Raw genomic sequence first — 18,387 nt, 5'->3', positions numbered from 1 at the left:
TAAAAGATATTTTTTGATATATACATATATCCTCCCGACCAAAATTCATGAATTTCCTTACAATTTCTAATTTTATAATTATGAAAAATTGAACATTTTAATGAACAAATAATTAAAAAAACCCCTTACCAATTAATGCTATAATGGAAAATTTAATTAATTTCACAATTATTTTAAAATTATACCACTGTACGACGTCAAACATGTATGACAGAGAAGTTTTCGAACCGAACTGGGACGCTAAATAAACTCACTCTCTTTGGGTTTAGTAAAACAAACTTTGTCGACAAAAGCGGTTGCTGTGGGTTGATTGACTCTTCTTAGTGAAGCGTAATGTTCTGAATAGTTCTTTATTTAATTGCAGATACTCAAAATTGTAATTTCACCAAGGCATCTATAGAAAAAGAACAACAACATGTGCAAGTGCCTAGCCGGAAACGTAGCCTGTTGGTAAGTTCTATAAATTAAAAAAGCATCATAAATATCTGGTATCTTGAAAACTGTAAATAAGCAAGATATTCAAGTGTACAGAATCATTTACGTATATTTGTAGGGTACCATTAATAAAACGGGGGGAAATGGCTCAAGAAATATAAATAGATTGGGGACTCGTGAGTAAGTCAGCGAGTAAGATAAGAAAGTGTGCAACCACCTGATAACTTAAGTTTCCTCATATTTACATACATTAATGTTTGACTCCTATAAACAGTCCTATAAATAATGCCCGGTACTTGTTCTATATATATACTAAGAGGGCGCGTAAAGAGAACAATGTAATTTTAAAGCGGAAGCAGAATTCAGAGAAAACTGGAAATCGCCTGTGCAAATTCTCACTTGCAACTCTTATACATGTGGGTTTGCCCTCACACAGGTTTCCATATCACAAATGAAAACAATGAAAGCAGGTAAACAAACCGCTCGAGAGTCCGAACTCAGATCCATTCTACCTGGAAGTATTTCCACTTTCGATGGTGTATCATCCCATACATACAGCTGGCAGAATAAATTACTTAATTGTCTATGGTATCATACGCATATTTGCTGTGAAAAATATACGTACATGGCATGCAACATGGTATCCACAGAAGACTACTTATTATTATTCCAGCTCACGCTTCCCTAAGGCACTTATTTATGTGTATGCATATGTACATATATATATACATTCATATTCGCGCACAGTGACCACAATTGAAAAAGTCAATTTCTGCGTATATATTAGATACAAACAAAAAATGTGGTCATGTCTAGTAGAATTTCGAACTACAGTGGCACTGTGCGTCGCATTAGTTTCTGTATGTACCATCTGGCTCCAGAAAGTCCTGGCTCCATCGAGGCGCGACGGAATTATTCTTTTGATACATACATATCTACCCCCAGGAATCTCCCCGCCCCAGTGGTTTTGGCCAACAACCGGCAGCTTGTCGCCGGTTTCGCATTTCCGTAGGAATGCCAGCTCTTGGCCCTCGAAACGTAGTTGTACCTCTCTGCTGGGGTGGAAATTTAATCTATGAATGCTATTTGGGGTGCAATTTTATTAGACACAACTTTTCATGCGTAATTAATTCGGAAGGATTGCATCAGTTTATGTTTTGTTAGAAGACTTTTTTTAAACTATTGAGGCTAATGATGGCTAACTAAGGTTATGATTATGACCACTTAAAAATGATTTTATCTTTAACTATAAAACAACACAAAGATAACATATAAACACATTTTGAATATTTGACCACACAGAAAACAAACACGTGGTTGGCGATTTATAAACGACATGCTGTTGGTGATCTCATTTGAAAATTGATGAGAAAATAATTAGAAACTTAAAATGAGTTCCCACTTGGTGTAAATTGAATCATAGCTCTAAAATGTGTCCATAAGTAATTTAATTACTCAATTTAATTTTAGTTACGATTTATTATCTTTTCAGCTGCTTCAACTGTGCGCTTAGTGTGCTCATTTCAGTCATCAGTACATTTCTGGTGGTCATCATTGTAGTCGGATTGGCCGTCTACTTTATTTACTACTACGAAAAGGAGGATGATGTTACCAAGCTGACAAATAAAGTTACCGATAACTTCCAGTCAGGATTGGATAAAATCAAGGATGCCCTAAGCAAATAAAATTAAGAATGGAAGGTAAAAACTAAATCTGCATAACAAATTTGTCTAAGACTCTAAAAAAATTTACTTTCAGATAAGTTTACATAAAAATATGTTCCAAGCTTTGCATAATTCCATTGAACCAGATTAATTGCCACCAATTTACACAATCAAACACCGCCGGAGCCTTTTAGAGGAAGATAATTGTTAAACTTTTTCAGTAACAGTACAAATAATTATTACACCCTCTAAATATTATTGAGAATCTCCCACGTACAGAAAGTTTCAATACAAAACAATTTTATAATTATATATTTATGATGTCTAAATAAAAAAGTTACATTCTAAAAAAAATGTTTTACAATAAAAATAAAAAAGGGAGAAACGCAGGCCTTAGACAAATATTTCATTAGATCATTCCTATTACAGCTATCCTCTGCAGTTATTTTTAATGTGAATCAATGAAGTTAATCAAATATATTTCGGTATTTGATGAAATTTTAAATCTATAATTCGATTAATACAATTAGATGAAGTGTAAAAAAAAAAATTACTTCTGATTGAACTGATGTGGCACACAAACAAAATTGAAGCACCATCCTTACCTCCTATTAGATCGAAATTTCCAAAGTTCAATTATTTTAATTTTAAGCCCTGGCATATTGAAAAATTATCGTCTGGTCAGCCGCGTTTTTGTACATGCTTGATAATGTTTAAAGCCCCCTGAACCTAAAATGACCGAATAAAGATATACACTGATGATGCCTATCCAGAATTTGTATGTTACGATTCGTCAATGTCTTCTTCTTCACGTAACAAAAATCTGTTCAACAATATATCAAGGCATGGTTTTAAAAAAAATGTTTCAAACTAATTCCAGTTTTAACTTTAAGTCGTTTAACTCGAAATCGATTTGCGTTCCTGTTTTCACAATTTGAATAATTTACATGGTTTTAGTTCATTTAGATTACTTCCCAATTCATCAAAATAATGGATGCATGAATGTTTTGAATTTAAATTTTAAATTAAGTTGCAACCACCAAATATTACTGCCACATCGAATTCATATATTTTTTTTGTGCAGAGCAGTTCTGGTATAAGCATTTCCAGAAAACAGAGAAATAGAAGAACTAGCTAATTAAAATAAATTATAACAACTTTAAAATGCTATAACAAAAAAAAAAAACATGGGCGATTTGCAAATTATTACTTCCTTATATTTTTTATAAACAACATATTTATTAACTATTACAACATTAAACTTTTCGTACTTGTTATAGTAAAAACCTCTACTGATAAAATCCAGCAAAAGTTGTGTAAACAACCAAACGGAAGCCTTTCAAAAGAGTACGAAAGTTACTGATAAGAATATTATTTGACCTCTGCATTACAAGATTCCCACAGAGCCGGGCCAAAAGCATAAATCTAAGTATCCAAAAAGCTTTTCACATGGGCCCTGCATTCCGAAAACTGTCCCTCCGCCCAGCGGGCAATGTCCAATAAAATCGATATATTCAGAACCATTTTGAAGCCATCGACTCGATGAACTTCTACCAGGCTCCCATAAAGTACAGAAGTGCTGCCAATCGTTCGACAACTTCGATTGGATCCAAATCAGCCCCTTCATCGCTCCGAAATGGAAACCCACCACGACGGGGGAGTGGGAAGTCCAACATGGTGGAGCAGTGGAAAGCAACCTTGCAGGGGAAATGGGAACTCATCACAAAGGACAGTCACCATTTTCTGGCAGTCTGGTAACGCCCAAAATAAAACGGTCAGATATATATGGGAAGGATATAAAATGATAAAGAAATGCAATACTTTGCTTTGGAGTTTTATGCCTTTCAACTTAATAAACATTTTTAAATAAAGAGTGTGACCGACTGCTTGGAATTCAATAACACGGAATCGCAATAACGCCTTAAAGTCATACAAATAAGGAATAAAGAAAAACCATCAGTAATTCTGCTTAAAAAAAATAAAAACAATCCTAGATGGATAGAATGTGAGATGGCTTTTAACGACGACTATGAGCACCCAGATAGTCTAGAATATATACTCGAATCTGTTTTGATGCCAAACGATGATAGTTTAGAATTTAAACATTTGGCGGATGAATACAATTCTGTTCTTCTTAACCAATGCTCCTGCCACGGAGACTGCGAAAAAAACGAGATCTGTCCACATGGAAGTCAATACGAAAACCCAACGGAGGGCAGGGAACTGCTTCTTAAGCAATTCTCAATTCCCGTCGTCGAATGCAATGATTTTTGCAAGTGCAGTAGAAACACCTGCTCCAATCGCCTTGTGCAGTATGGACCAAGGAAAAATCTGGAAATATTTGATTCTCTCGTATACGGATCCAAAGGACTCCGCACCAAAGAAAAAATTCTACGCGGCGCCTTCATCTGTGAATATGCCGGAGAACTTTTGACCACATCCGAGGCCACAAGGCGCTTGAAGATCAATGAAGAACTTGGCTGGATGAACTATGTCCTGGTTCTTAATGAACACACCAGCGAACAGAAGCAACAGGTGACCATTGTGGATCCTTCTAGGCGTGGGAACATAGGACGCTACCTAAACCATAGCTGTGAGCCAAACTGTCAAATAGCTGCTGTACGAATAGACTGTCCCTTGCCGAAAATAGGTTAGTTTTATTGCTAGTTATACTCCGATTCCTCGAGCTAACGAATCTTCATCTTTAGGTATTTTTGCAGGACGAGATATTCCGGCCTGGGAGGAGTTGTGCTTTCATTACGGCGGAGAGGGGCAGTACAAAAAGGTAAATAACGGAAAGAATTGCCTCTGCGCTGCTGCAACTTGCACGGGATTCATGCCGAACACTGAAATCGGGGAGTAAATAAATTAACTAATGCTTATGTTGAATAAATCAATCTAGATACTTGCCAATCAGAGTTTATTTAGCACTTGGTTTTCCAGAGGCGGCAGTTTTTCCTGTATCCATTGCTCAAGATCCTTGAGAGAGGCGGTTTTTAGTTCGTGCAGGGTGTTCTTAAGTGGGTGGAAGGTGCCCTTGACGCCTAGTTTTTTAAGTGCTTCAAAGGTTTCCAGGCCCCAATCTTTTGGTACTAGAGTATCCCGTTCTCCGTGGAACATTCGCAGTTCCGGCAGTGCACTGGCTTTACTACTCTCCAGGGAATCGTAGACAACAGAACCGCGATTCAGGAACGAGGAGTGCGCAAATACACCTGCCAAACTGGGTCTCAAGTGGTATGCCGTGTGCAGGGCCACGGCTCCGCCCATGGAGAACCCGCCCACGATGATCCTGCCCAGCGGTATTCCACTGGACACCTCCTCGTCGATTAGCTGGTTGACCGCATCGTAGCACTGTGACAAGCTTTTCTTGCTCTCCGGCGCGGCTATGTTCACGGACCTGCGGTCAAACCAGACGTTGGATAGTTCGCCGTCCATCGGGGTGTATTTCTGCAGCGGAGCCGTCGGGTAAAGGATTTTAATGTGCGGGTACTCTAGATTGCGTCCGAGGAGGAAGCGCACCCATTCCAGAACATTGGGACCGGTGTCGCCGGATCCGTGGAAAAAGATCACGGAGGCGGTGTGTTTCCCTGTGGCATTAACCGTCTTCAATGCCGGCTTCATATTTAGTTAACCTTTGGTTGATAATTAATTGCACGATAGAAGAGAAATCAAAGGGCATGAGTGTGGCCAGCTATGAAAATAAAAATAAAATACATGTGTTATCAGCAGCTGACAACAATTTTGTTTCCATTTCTTTCCTTTTTTTGTCTGTTGTAATTATTCAGCTGTTAATAAATGCCGTTTACACCTTGAGTATGTTTTATTTATTATATTTTTTTTCTCAAATTTCTTTTATAAAAGTATTTTTTACTATTTGCTTGTAAACAAACCCAGCTGACTAAGTAGTTAGACCGTATTTTAGGTATTATGAGAAAACTGCCCAAAATTTAGTCAAAATTAAAAAGCAAACCTAAAAACTTAATAATATTAGTTTTAGGTTTTTTAATGAAGTTCTTAAATTTTGAATCTAATCTTTCGACCATCCGGTAACTCCTTAATTCACAGATGTAAACGGCCTAGCGTTTTCCAACACTCGTCCGTTTACCTCAAAGAAGAAGAGGAGAAAAAAATCGGAGTGGCTAGTGAAGTGGCAAACTAAATAAATAAAGTTGTGAGTAACCGTAAATAAACCATAAAATCATTCGCGTTTCAGCCGTCAGTGGTGAAGGTTGTGCGCTCTTGACTTTAAGCCGTGTGAATTTATTTGGCCGCCAAATTCTTGACAGTTTTTTTTTTTTTTTCCAAGAACGCTTGGATTTCCAGGAAGCTCGCGCTTTCGTTGGAAGAGCCAACGCGCCTAAAATTCCTTAGAAATGGGATTGACAAAGAAAAACGAAAAGCCACCACCAAGTGGTACCATCCCGAAAGTCAAACCAACTTATGTCGCATCAACTATTGCTACAAGGAGCAAAGGACCACAGGATTTAAAGAAAATCGTGAAATCCGCCCCAAAAATGGAAACTATAAAGGAACAGAAGATTGGAAAAAAAACCGGGTGTAAGCCCAAAGCAAACTGTAAGTTCAACAAAAAGTTTTTCTCAGAACTGCTACGACGAAAATCATAAAGGACCGTTCGTGGTCTGTATAGACAAGCTAAGCATTACTGCAGAAAGGAAAGCCATTAATCAATTCCAATTGTCGGCTTCTTTGGAAAAGTTAAAAATTGGCGGGATTGAGGAAGTCGCCAGAATCGGTTATGGGAGGTGCAAGATCACGTGTGGTTCGGCCGTTTCAGCGAACAATCTAGCAAGCTGTAATGAGTTAGAAGGAGAGGGTTATATTCCGAAGATTTTTAAGCATTTCACAAGCAGGACAGGCATAATATTTAATATTCCATCCAATCTAAAAAATGAAGAGCTCTTAGATCTCCTTAGTTCACAGATTCCTATTTTAGATGTTTGCAGAATTATGAAAAAGGATAAAAACAACAAGAATGAACTTGTTCCCACAGGCAGGGTCAAAATAACTTTTGATGGGCAGCAACTACCAAAGGAGATTAAATTCTTGTACTCAAAGGTGGAGGTTCAGCCGTATGTGTATTTCGTGCAGTGTTTCAGGTGTTTCCGATTTGGACATACTGCAAAACATTGCAAGGGACAGAAGAAATGTTTCAAGTGCGGTTCTGTGCACAAAGAAGAAGCTTGCACAAAAGTTGAGTGCGCTAATTGCAAGGAAAGCCACGTGGCTACATCGCCATCTTGTTCAGCCAGAAAGAAAGCGTATGCCATTCAGAAAACTAGGACTTTAGAAAACCTAACTATACAAGAGACGCGTAAGAAATACCCATCCCTATTTCGCAGAGGAGCGCCTGCAATGGAAGATCAGTTATCTTTCCCAACGCCATCATGGCAAATTAATCAGGCAAACAGTACTCTTAATTCATCAGCAGAATCAGCCAAGGGTATTCATTCTATAAACTCATATGCCAGTACAACCAAAGGGAACGGGATGAACAATCTGAGTTCCATTTCTCAGACTTGTTCCAATGTAGCTCAGGACAAACTAAATGCGTTATGCAAGAAAATCACGGAGTTTATTGGTAACACAGGAAATGAAGTAGGTACAAACACAATAATTATAAAATTTCTAACTGAGATCAGAGACTTCGTGAACAAAAGCAACGCGGATTTGGATGCACTTCAGATTGCCAGTTCTTTTGAATCTCACCAACAAACTGTAATACCATAATGAAAATTTTCAAATCAACATTCAAAGCCTGAACAAACTTAACAACAAGCACTTACTTAATATGTATCTAATAAATAACAACGTCGACATAGCTTTACTCTCAGAAATCTGGGTTAAGGATAATACCGATTGTAGTATCCCAGATTTCAAATTTCATTGCAATCCAAGAGATGACGGCTATGGCGGCGTTGGGATTTATATCCGCAACAACATCAAGTTTAGAATTCTAAAATCATTTGATCTAATAGAAAACATTGGCGTTCAAACTCTTAACCTTAAGAGGAATGTTAATATTTTTAGCTTATATATCCCCCCAACCACCACAGTATCCGATCTGAAACAGGGTCTTAAAAACATTTTTAACTACGCTTCTACATTGGCCAACCCCACCATTATTGGTGGTGACTTCAATGCGAAGTCAACAACATGGGGCAGCTTGACCAGTGATGCCAAGGGTCACACATTGGAAAGAGTATCCCTTGATACTGGTTTTGTTTGCCTAAATGATGGTTCGCCAACCTTTTCGCTCAGTCCTGTTCAGTTCTCGGTACTAGATCTCACCTTTTGCAACAGAAGGGACTTAAATATCTCATGGAGTTCCTCCAAAGTTAAAATTACCAACAGCAATCATTTCCCGATTGAAATTGTTATTAATAATGTCAGTACTGAAGTAAATACTTTTAAAATTCTCCACGACAAAGTGGCAATTGATTTCGAAAACACTAACTTTACCAGCATAGAAGCTATAACCAAGTCATTAGAAGCGTCAATCAAGTCAAACACTGTGAAAATAACAGGAAAAAATAACTACGAACCCAAAAAATGGTGGTGTAAGGAAGCTGAAAAACTTTTTCGTCTAAGAAATGCTGCTAGGCAGAAATTCTACCGCTCCAAAAAGTTTGAAGACGCCCGAAAAACCCTAGAGGCAGAAAAGGCACTTCAAAACTATATAAGTAACAAAAGAAAATCCAATTTTCAATCATTTGTTAATGAAATCTCGGAAAGCCCAAACATCTAGAGTAGTATTAAAAATCTTAAAAAATATAAACAGATAAAACGAACTGGCAACACTTGGTCTGAAGAAGAAGACGAACAGTTTTTACATGCAATTAAAAATACACCATCTACAATAGGAGTCTCTCCCAACCCTAACAGGCATCAGCTATTCCATGTCCGAAATCCGTTTGAGTTAGATGACTTTTTGGAATTTATAGCTTCGAGAAAGCCTGACTCAGCAAGGGGACTAGATAAGTTATCGTATCGAATGATACAAATGCTCTCTCCTGGAAAGAAATCCGAATTATTTCATCTTATTAACAATGTATGGCTGTCAGGCCAGATACCAGAAAGCTGGAGGGAGATAAACGTGGTACCAATTCCAAAAAGAAACGCAGACTCATCAGTTATAAATAACTATAGGCCAATTTGCTTGCTAAGCGTACTTTTTAAGATAACAGAGGGCCTTATTAAACTCAAGTTACATCTCACAAAATAGGCTGCTTCCAAATAGATCTTATGCATTTAGGAAACACAGATCCACATCCATGTGCATAAATGATCTAATAAACAAAGTGCAAGCTCTAAAAGCAGAAGGACTTCAGGTAGTGGCAGCTTGTTTAGATCTGCAAAAAGCCTTTGACTGTGTCGATATAGGAATCTTAGAGACCAAACTCCGAAATCTCAACTTCAATCAACATCACGTTGCCTGGTTATCTGACTTCCTTAGGAAGCGAGTGCTTGTCAAGGGGAAAATTCGCCTTGAAGTTGATAGAGGAGTCTGCCAAGGTAGTTCCCTTAGCCCCACTTTGTTTAATCTATACACTGCAAATCTTCACAGTTTGAATGACGAAAACTGCGAATTGTTTCAATACGCAGATGACTTCTTTCTAGTTTGCTTCGATGCTACCTTTTCAGGAGCAAGGGATATACTTCTAGAAAAAATAGCGGAGTTTGAAACAGAGTGTGGTGAGCTAAATTTATCCTTTAATCCATCTAAGTCCAGCGTTATTCACTTTAATCTGCGCAAACAGTCGCTTCAAGTTTTTTATAAGGGAATCCCAATTAAAGATGTAGTGCAAATCAAATATCTAGGACGAATAGTAGCCGCCAATAATTCTCCATGCGCACACATTGAACACGCAATATCATCTGCAAACAAAACATGTGCATTTTTAAAATTGCTTAGTGGATGCACTTTCGGGGTAAATCCCAGGAAAGGTCTTCTGCTATACAAAGCGTTTGCCAGAAGTAGGCTTGAATATGCATGTTCCTCATTTAGCAAAATGTCCAAAACAGCTATGGATAAAATAAAAGTACAAACTAATTTCAGTCTTAGACGCGTACTCGGCTTAATAAAGTGTACACCGGTACCGATAGTATATCACATGGCAGCGGAGCTTCCGCCCGAGTACAGAATTTGTTTTCAAACGGCAAAAGAATTGATAAAAGTTTTTGCCCATGAGTTGCCAGCCAAAGATAAACTTGTATCCAATAGTGAAATTAATACTAGTTATGCCAAACTATATAAAGACTTTAAACATATCCTAGAACAAGTCAAAATATGTGATCCATTACCTGTACATAATAGTAAAATAAGGGTAGACCTAGATTTCTTTAAGGGAACAGCCAAATACAAATGTGATATGAATACAACTAGTATTTTACAAATATTTAAGGAAAAAATGGGATCTCTTAGGAATAGGAACTTTGACATCATTTTCACAGACGGGTCAGTAACAGATAGGTATTCAAGCGCAGCGTTTCTAGTAAATAGCTCGAATTTTACAGCCAGTTACTATACGAACAAGATTTTGTCGTCGCTATCGGCCGAACTGCTAGCGATTGACAAGGCCCTCGACCATGTCGTTTCGGTGGGCATAACTCGCGTAGCCTTCTTGACGGATAGCAGAAACAGCGCAATTGCAATTCTTAAGTCCAGTCACGACAACTACATAAGCTGCAACATAAGAAAGAAAATTGCCAATCATCCTCAACTAGTGGCGGTTGAAATCCATTACATACCCAGCCACTCTGGCATACCCCAAAACGATTTCGTGGACTTGGCTGCCAAAAACGCTCCTTCACACGGTATCTTCACTGTAGTGGGATGGAGCATAAAAGATGCCACAGCTGAAATACACAGGTTAATACAGGAGGACTGGGACAAGGAGTACGCCGAATTCGCTAGTGGTAAACAGCGGGGTTACTGCGAACTCTTTCCAACAACGCTAAACAAACCTTGGTTTAACAACTTGAACTGCAACCTCAGTCCTTCGGGTATAAAAATCATAAACAGATTAATGAGCGGTAACGCTTTTGACAATTATACTTTAAACAAAATGCACGTAGTAAACAATAACAGATGTGACAGTTGCAACGATTTCGATAACGCATCGCACATCATATTCAGCTGTTCCAAATACAACTCTGCAAGACAAAATTACCCAATACTGAAAAAATACCACGACATTTACCATTTCTTTAAACACGAACCAACAAACTCATACCAAATTATAATTGAATATCTGGAAAAAATTAAGATTAACATCTGAATAACCAACCAGTAACCAAATCAAGAGCTTGGCGATTTCCACGTTCGCGAGGGCGGCCAAATAACTCCACGGCACTTACGGGTGTTGCGGCAACTTAAACCACAAAAAAAAAAAACCATAAAATCTATAAACAAAACAGTGAAAATCAAGTGCCTAACATTAGTATACATTTTGTATGTACCAACACGCCGAGGAGTGAATTTAACTTCTAAAGAAAACTTCAATGAAACAAAGGGAGAAATTTACGGTTTATATACGTGTTATATACAGCCTCTGTTAAAACGAATTGAGCTGTCAAGATCCCTGGTGATGCGGTATAAATGTTTGTCATGCATTGCAGTAATCTCTTACAACTAAGTTGGTTTTTTAATAACAATGGCCTTCTGTGCGTTCCATTTTCATGGCCTCCATCAGCTGTTTGGCACATGGCAGTACGAGTGTGCGTGTGTGTATGTAAATATTAAAAAGCGTGCGTGGGAGGGGGACGGAGTGGAATGTAAGTGAGTAATATTTGTTTATGTGGAAGCAAAGTTCAACGGTACCTCCACACACACTCTCCCACCAGTCGTGCTGATTACGCTATTTGTTTTCACCTACACAAATCCGTCCGAACGTGTTAATGTGTATTAGGTTTTGCCTCCTCACCATGATTCGGCACTAATTTGCCCAGTTCTTGCCTTTATCATTTACCAACAAACATAGCGTAATTTTACGCGGAAATTTTAAAAACCCTTTTTGATAAACGAAGTGGAAGTTCAATACTAACGCAGCTGGAGATTCTAAAGTGCGTAATTCAATGGATTACAGAAATTAGATTTCTAGGGGAAGCCCCTTAACGCTGAAAGGCTTACCTCATAGATTCAGATACAAAAAAAAGGAAAGAGAAGAATCTTTATAGTCGGCGAATATTCCCAATTTCTCCCCTTCAAGATGAATACAATTTTCAATTTACAATGTAACATTTCTTATATTGCATACATACATAAGCAGATAACAAGATTATGAGTTCGAAAAATATTTGGTTTTTTGCCAGTTTTGGAAAAGTAAAGACATGACATGATTCTTAAATATTTATTGCCATGATTCGATTGCTTGGTAACAGTGATTAATCAGATATACCAATGCAATACATACAAATTTAAAGGTTATATGTACGTTTCAATTACTTAAAAAATGAATCCTTTATGATCAATTCAGTATTAGAGACAAACATACATTTAATATAAATATTTTCTCGAATCATCAACATTATTTTCTTTCATAAATATTTAATAGAATTGTGATATTAAGTAGATTTTAAGAAATATGCATAACTTTTGTTCTTTGATTGTATTAAGTCGTAGATTTTGTATGGACTTTGAACAGATTTAAGCTGTTTAACAAAACGAAATTCCTAAATGCTTGAATGACGCGCGTAAAGTTTTCGAGAACGATGCGTAGACGCACATCTACCCTACAAAATAATTGGATAGGGACATAAAACTTGTGGAAAATCATGTTCTCCTAAAAAAACTGCTGGGCAGGTTAGGTAACCAAAGGTACTGATTTGTGAACATCATCGTTACGGACCAACAACACTCGTAAGCCGTGCGTTCATTCATGGTACAATTTTTATCGCCATAACAAGGAGTATTCACCTGTAAGCAAGGGTCGAAAGAACCGAGTCACATGTAAGCATGATAGCGCTCTTTGTGACGCTCCGCTCCATCCGCGAGATTAGTCTCTGGGGGCGAACGAACCACCGCCCGGCAGTCAGTTGACGGGCTCTCTTCACGGCGCACGCATGATCGCCGGAGCGGATTCGCGGAGCAGCAGCTGATCGTGCGCTTTTATTTTCTGTGTGAGAAGACTTTGTGTCTTTGTTCGCGAATTGGCATTATCTCGAGTGAAGTGTTGACATATCTCTGATTTTAGCAACAATATCTTGTGAACTTTAAAGAGCTTAATTCTGTCAAAATGCAAACCCAAATGCAATCCCCAATGCAGTACGGGAGTCACATCTCCGATATCCCCACCCACAAAATCTACGCCCGCCGCCCAGAAGGTTCGTCTTCTTCTTAGTTTTGTTTTGGATTTTACAATGGGTCTACAGTTCAATTCTCAACCAGTTTGCAAGATAATTTTGTTACTCGGACTTTTGGGGAAAACCACTGATCATGACAGTGCACATTGTGAATCAAGTTCTCTGGCGGGTCCCACACTCTAAAACAGCCCACAATGATTGGCGAAAATGTTTGAAACGTTTCTAGATTGCTTTACAGTGAAATCACCCAAAGTCGGACGTGCATTTATTTTAGTTGGTTTGCTCGAGTTGAATATTAAGAGACCCTTGAATCAGGTTGGCATTTAGTACTTTATAATGCACGCTCGAAAGAGTGTACTTGAAACAGTAAATATAGTGTTGGTTTGTTAAGGTTTGAACTTAAATGCTCTTTATATATATCTTGACTTGGAACTTATAAAACTTCAATCATAAACTATTCGAAACATCTAAAAATAAAATGTTTTAAAAAAAAAATTAATAATACCCTAAACTTCTTGAACGCATTAAAGGCTTTTTCGTATCTCAACGTTTAGCTATCTTGGATATGCATAAAATAATTCGTCATCTCACACTGGGACGATTTCTTTAAAGTGCCATCTTGTACTTTTTGCAAATTCATAACAGATTAGATAACATAATAGAATATATAGCCTAGGCTGATTGGCGATCTATTTGCGTTGGATGGGTACAAGGGTTATAGGGCTTAGCTGTAAAATGTGTGTTAATTACTAAAAGTAAGAGAATTAGTGTTTTTATTTAATTTGTAGCTGTACGTATTAAAACATAGTGCCAGTAAAGTTTGATGGTATCTTATATAAATATACTTTAAACAAATTGTTTAAGACTAAAAATGTATTACTTAAAATGTTTTCATTAGTTTAATATATCTTAATTTATTTAGTAAAAACAAAATATTTTTGGCTTTCCAGAGACTGAGATGAACAGCACATCGGAAAGTTGTTCCATCTCGTCATCATGCGGCGGTCGGTTCGGATCGGTGCACTCGACCTTAGATGACCACGATGCTACGGACGACGACATGACCTTCTGCATGTCCAACTACCCCAAGGAGGCCCTGAAGATGATGTTCATGATGCGGTCGCACGGCATGCTGACGGACGTTGTGCTCGAGGTGAAGAAAGAGCTGTTTCCTGCCCATAAGGTGGTGCTGTCCGCCGCATCGCCCTATTTCAAGGCCATGTTCACGGGCGGCCTCAAAGAGTCGGAAATGTCGCGCGTCCAGCTCCAGGGGGTAAGTTAAGCTTAAGCGCGGCCCTCAATTGGTTGGTTTAATGGATGAACAGTTCGTTCTTTTCGTTCTTTCAGGTGTGTCCCACGGCCATGTCTCGCATCCTGTACTTCATGTACACCGGCCAGATTCGTGTGACTGAGGTGACGGTGTGCCAGCTCCTGCCCGCAGCCACTATGTTCCAAGTGCCAAACGTAATCGATGCCTGCTGTGCCTTTCTAGAGCGCCAATTGGACCCCACCAATGCCATTGGTATCGCCAACTTTGCCGAGCAGCACGGCTGTGTGGAACTGCAAAAGAAGGCAAATATTTTTATTGAGCGGAATTTTACCCAGGTAAGTTGTCTTCGCTTGGATCTTTTGTAAAAGGTTACAGCTTATGAGTTTCTCTAGGTGTGCCAAGAGGAGGAGTTCCTCCAACTTTCAGCTTATCAGTTGATAGCCCTGATCCGAAGAGATGAACTGAATGTGCAGGAGGAGCGAGAGGTCTACAATGCTGTCCTAAAGTGGGTTAAATACGACGAGGACAATCGGCACTGCAAAATGGAACACATTCTGGGCGCCGTGCGTTGCCAGTTCCTGACGCCCAACTTTCTCAAAGAGCAGATGAAAAACTGTGATGTTCTGCGAAAGGTGCCCGCTTGCCGGGAGTATTTGGCCAAGATCTTTAAGGACTTAACGCTGCACAAGTGTCCAGGTGTAAAGGAACGGACACCCAACACCACTCGCATGATATTTGTGGCTGGCGGCTTCTTCCGGCATTCGTTAGACATTCTGGAGGCCTACAATGTGGACGATAAGACTTGGACGACACTGCCAAATCTGCGAATTCCAAGATCCGGCCTTGGTGCCGCCTTCCTCAAGGGCAAGTTCTACGCGGTTGGAGGCAGAAATAACAACATTGGCTCCTCCTACGACTCGGATTGGGTTGATCGGTATAGTGCCGTCAGTGAGACGTGGCGTCCCTGCTCCCCGATGTCCGTGCCCCGCCATCGAGTGGGCGTGGCCGTTATGGACGAGTTAATGTACGCCGTGGGCGGATCTGCGGGCATGGAGTATCACAACACTGTGGAATAGTAAGTATCTTCCTTAATGAAAATTGGTATTCGATACTTGTATTCAATTTTTATACCCTTGCAGAGGGTATTATAATTTCAGTCAGAAGTTTGCAACGCAGTGAAGGAGACATCTCCGACCCTATAAAGTATATATATTCTTGATCTGCATCACTAGGCGAGTCGATCTAGCCTTGTCCGTCTGTCCGACCGTTTCTACGCAAACTAGTCTCTCAGTTTTAAAGCTATCTGCATGAAACTTTCCCAAAAGTTGTCTTTCTATTGCAGGTAGTATATAAGTCGGAACGACCCGGATCGGACGACTAAAGCATATAGCTCCCATAGGAACAATCGGAAAAATAAATCAAAAAAATTATAACTTAGGTGTTTTTAAATTTTTTATTAGTTCTTCGACATATAGTAATAGTTAAATATTTCAGAATTACATTTTAAATTTCATCAAAATCGGAGGACTATATCATATAGCTCCCATAGGAACAACTAGAAAAAAAATTATAACTTTGCTGTTTTTAAATTTTTCTATTAGTTCTTCGACATATAGTAATGGTTAAATATTTCAGAATTACTGTTTAAATTTGATCAAAATCGGAGGACTATATCATATAGCTCCCATAGAAATAATAAAATTATATATTATAACTATCTAATAATTGAGCTGCAAATCATCATAGCTTCAATGTTTTTAAACATATACGCAAGAAAATCATAATTTTAATGTTTTCAAAAATATTTAATTCTTGCAATACCTGCAAGGGTATATAAACTTCGGCTTGCCGAAGTTTGTTTCCTTTCTTGTTTTTTAATATTTTTCTTAAGGGCAAAGAATCATTTTTTTTGTAGTTTTGAAACAAGTTATTTTAAATTATCTTGCTGTTTTTTATCTTTGATAACTTTTGTGATGTAAACTTGACAACGAGGACAAGGAATTTATTTTTCAGACCGTTTTAATCTGTAACCAAAAAACCCATACAAATCTAGCAATGATAATACAAATTATTTAACATTAATTTATTTATACATACATATAATCCCTTACAGCTACGACCCCGAACTCGATCGCTGGACCCTCGTACAGCCAATGCACGCAAAACGTTTGGGTGTAGGGGTAGTGGTGGTCAATCGCCTGCTCTATGCCATCGGAGGTTTCGATGGACTTGAGCGTCTGGGTAGCGTGGAGTGCTACCATCCCGAGAACAATGAGTGGAGTTTCCTGCCACCTTTGCAAACGGGTCGCAGTGGAGCGGGTAAGCATGAATGGCCCTCCTGTTATCTCCACTTCGACTATAATACGATTTAATTACAATCAGGTGTGGCTGCAATCAACCAGTACATCTACGTGGTAGGGGGTTTTGATGGAACCCGCCAACTCGCTACCGTGGAGCGCTATGATACCGAAAACGATACCTGGGACATGGTGGCGCCAATCCAAATCGCACGTAGTGCTCTCTCGCTGACTCCGCTGGACGGAAAGCTGTACGCAATTGGTGGATTTGACGGCAACAATTTCCTGTCCATCGTTGAGGTCTACGATCCGCGAACGAACACCTGGACGAAAGGAACGCCACTAAAATCGGGACGATCTGGCCATGCTTCTGCTGTTATTTATCAGCCAGCTTGCACCACTACGTTAATGGACTACGAAGAGAGCGAGACACCCCAGACGGATGGAAGTAATGATGGTGGCGCGGAAGCAAAAACATCACAAAATCCGTACGGCGGTGGAAGTCCGCATTATCCCGGAACCGCGCCTAACATGCAGTTCCACACTTCATTCGGAATGAGCGGCTGCAACAATTGTGATTCCAAAGTAGATGTGAATTCAGAAACTCCAGCAGAACGACATAATTTTCAAATTCCCGCCATCAATTCGGAGGAGCTTGCCAACCCGAATTGCCCCTGGTCCAAAATGCAGAATAAATTTCGTAGAACTCCACCCTTATCTTTTACGGAGAGAGATGACAAAAAATTAAAGGCCCCACATAAATTCGATAAAGCGCAAAAAACATGTTTACTTACCACCGCAGCGAAAGTGATCCACAACCACATTGAAGGTCGTCTCCGAAAACTAACTGCAGCCACATGACAAAACGAATCCGAGCCTAACGCTTAACCACAACCAAAAACATCATTCATTGTACAAAGCCTGTTCGCATCCCATTGAATTCCATGTTGAGAAGCAGCATTCCATTAAAATATTGCTAGTGTGTACGCTAGGTGATATTTAGTCAAACAGTTTTATGGCATCCATAACATTAACTGGCGCTCGTTAGCCCATTTTAAAAAGAGTGATTAGGGTTAATAGTTGATTAGTGGAAGGAAAGTGTCGTATTTTATGTATTTTGTAGGTCCATACTGATAACTTGCGTATTGTACTTTTTTAGAGTAGGTTTATCAAAGGAATTATGTGCATTCATAGTAATTTATAAGAAAACGAAATTAATTTAAGAAAAATGATAATAAAAAAACATGTACAAAAATTATGTAATTGAGCCGTTGGTACAATTGGGGAATTATAACTTTCATTTGGTTTAGATATAGATATTTACAAACAACAACATTATTCTTCCGTAGGAAAAAAGCAATTTACGATTAAGTCTTGTGACTGAAAAGTCAGACAAAAT

The 18,387-nt window shown here is 38.8% G+C and overlaps 4 protein-coding genes across 6 annotated transcripts; 3 read left to right on the top strand and 1 right to left on the bottom strand.

Moving 5' to 3' along the window:
- Positions 1–227: 227 nt before the first annotated feature.
- Positions 228–2,608, top strand: LOC128251887 (protein midgut expression 1). Its single transcript, XM_052979135.1, has 4 exons — positions 228–301; positions 365–450; positions 1,928–2,135; positions 2,194–2,608. The coding sequence occupies exons 2-3, from the start codon at positions 416–418 to the stop codon at positions 2,118–2,120; spliced, it is 228 nt and encodes a 75-aa protein (XP_052835095.1). The 5' UTR covers positions 228–301; positions 365–415; the 3' UTR covers positions 2,121–2,135; positions 2,194–2,608.
- Positions 2,609–3,309: 701 nt separating this feature from the next.
- On the top strand, positions 3,310–4,962 carry LOC128251879 (probable histone-lysine N-methyltransferase set-23). The gene is made up of 2 exons (XM_052979121.1): positions 3,310–4,749; positions 4,808–4,962. The coding sequence occupies exons 1-2, from the start codon at positions 4,110–4,112 to the stop codon at positions 4,960–4,962; spliced, it is 795 nt and encodes a 264-aa protein (XP_052835081.1). The 5' UTR covers positions 3,310–4,109.
- On the bottom strand, positions 4,733–5,804 carry LOC128251880 (lysophospholipase-like protein 1). The gene is made up of 2 exons (XM_052979122.1): positions 5,010–5,804; positions 4,733–4,945 (listed from the first exon to the last, which is right to left on the bottom strand). Exon 1 carries the CDS (start codon positions 5,718–5,720, stop codon positions 5,013–5,015), a length of 708 nt encoding a protein of 235 aa, XP_052835082.1. The 5' UTR covers positions 5,721–5,804; the 3' UTR covers positions 4,733–4,945; positions 5,010–5,012.
- A 376-nt stretch (positions 5,805–6,180) lies between these two features.
- LOC128251857 (kelch-like ECH-associated protein 1B) lies at positions 6,181–18,246 on the top strand. 3 transcript variants are annotated; one of them, XM_052979093.1, is made up of 6 exons: positions 6,181–6,270; positions 14,372–14,694; positions 14,769–15,026; positions 15,084–15,766; positions 16,805–17,010; positions 17,074–18,246. In XM_052979093.1, exons 2-6 carry the CDS (start codon positions 14,380–14,382, stop codon positions 17,847–17,849), a joined length of 2,238 nt encoding a protein of 745 aa, XP_052835053.1. In that variant the 5' UTR covers positions 6,181–6,270; positions 14,372–14,379; the 3' UTR covers positions 17,850–18,246. The 3 variants fall into 3 exon arrangements, with proteins under 3 accessions (XP_052835053.1, XP_052835052.1, XP_052835054.1); XM_052979092.1 differs by lacking the exon at positions 6,181–6,270 and adding an exon at positions 12,674–13,442; XM_052979094.1 differs by lacking the exon at positions 6,181–6,270 and having other exon boundaries at positions 14,553–14,694; positions 14,747–15,026.
- Positions 18,247–18,387: the final 141 nt, after the last annotated feature.

This window comes from Drosophila gunungcola, chromosome 3R (assembly GCF_025200985.1).
Source record: "Drosophila gunungcola strain Sukarami chromosome 3R, Dgunungcola_SK_2, whole genome shotgun sequence".
Taxonomy (NCBI): domain Eukaryota; kingdom Metazoa; phylum Arthropoda; class Insecta; order Diptera; family Drosophilidae; genus Drosophila; species Drosophila gunungcola.
Note: the sequence above shows the minus strand (reverse complement) of the source record. Positions and strands in the feature narration are given on the sequence as shown.

Excerpts from the sequence above, each read along its gene's own strand:
- LOC128251887 (XM_052979135.1), top strand. The coding sequence starts at position 416 with ATGTGCAAGTGCCTAGCCGGAAACGTAGCCTGTTG. Across the intron at positions 451-1,927 it reads GCCGGAAACGTAGCCTGTTG|CTGCTTCAACTGTGCGCTTA; the intron begins GTAAGTTCTATA and ends TTATCTTTTCAG.
- LOC128251879 (XM_052979121.1), top strand. The coding sequence starts at position 4,110 with ATGGCTTTTAACGACGACTATGAGCACCCAGATAGTCTAGAATATATA. Across the intron at positions 4,750-4,807 it reads CTGTCCCTTGCCGAAAATAG|GTATTTTTGCAGGACGAGAT; the intron begins GTTAGTTTTATT and ends CTTCATCTTTAG.
- LOC128251880 (XM_052979122.1), bottom strand. The coding sequence starts at position 5,720 with ATGAAGCCGGCATTGAAGACGGTTAATGCCACAGGGAAACACACCGCC.
- LOC128251857 (XM_052979092.1), top strand. The coding sequence starts at position 13,355 with ATGCAAACCCAAATGCAATCCCCAATGCAGTACGGGAGTCACATCTCC. Across the intron at positions 15,027-15,083 it reads TTGAGCGGAATTTTACCCAG|GTGTGCCAAGAGGAGGAGTT; the intron begins GTAAGTTGTCTT and ends GAGTTTCTCTAG. Across the intron at positions 17,011-17,073 it reads AACGGGTCGCAGTGGAGCGG|GTGTGGCTGCAATCAACCAG; the intron begins GTAAGCATGAAT and ends AATTACAATCAG.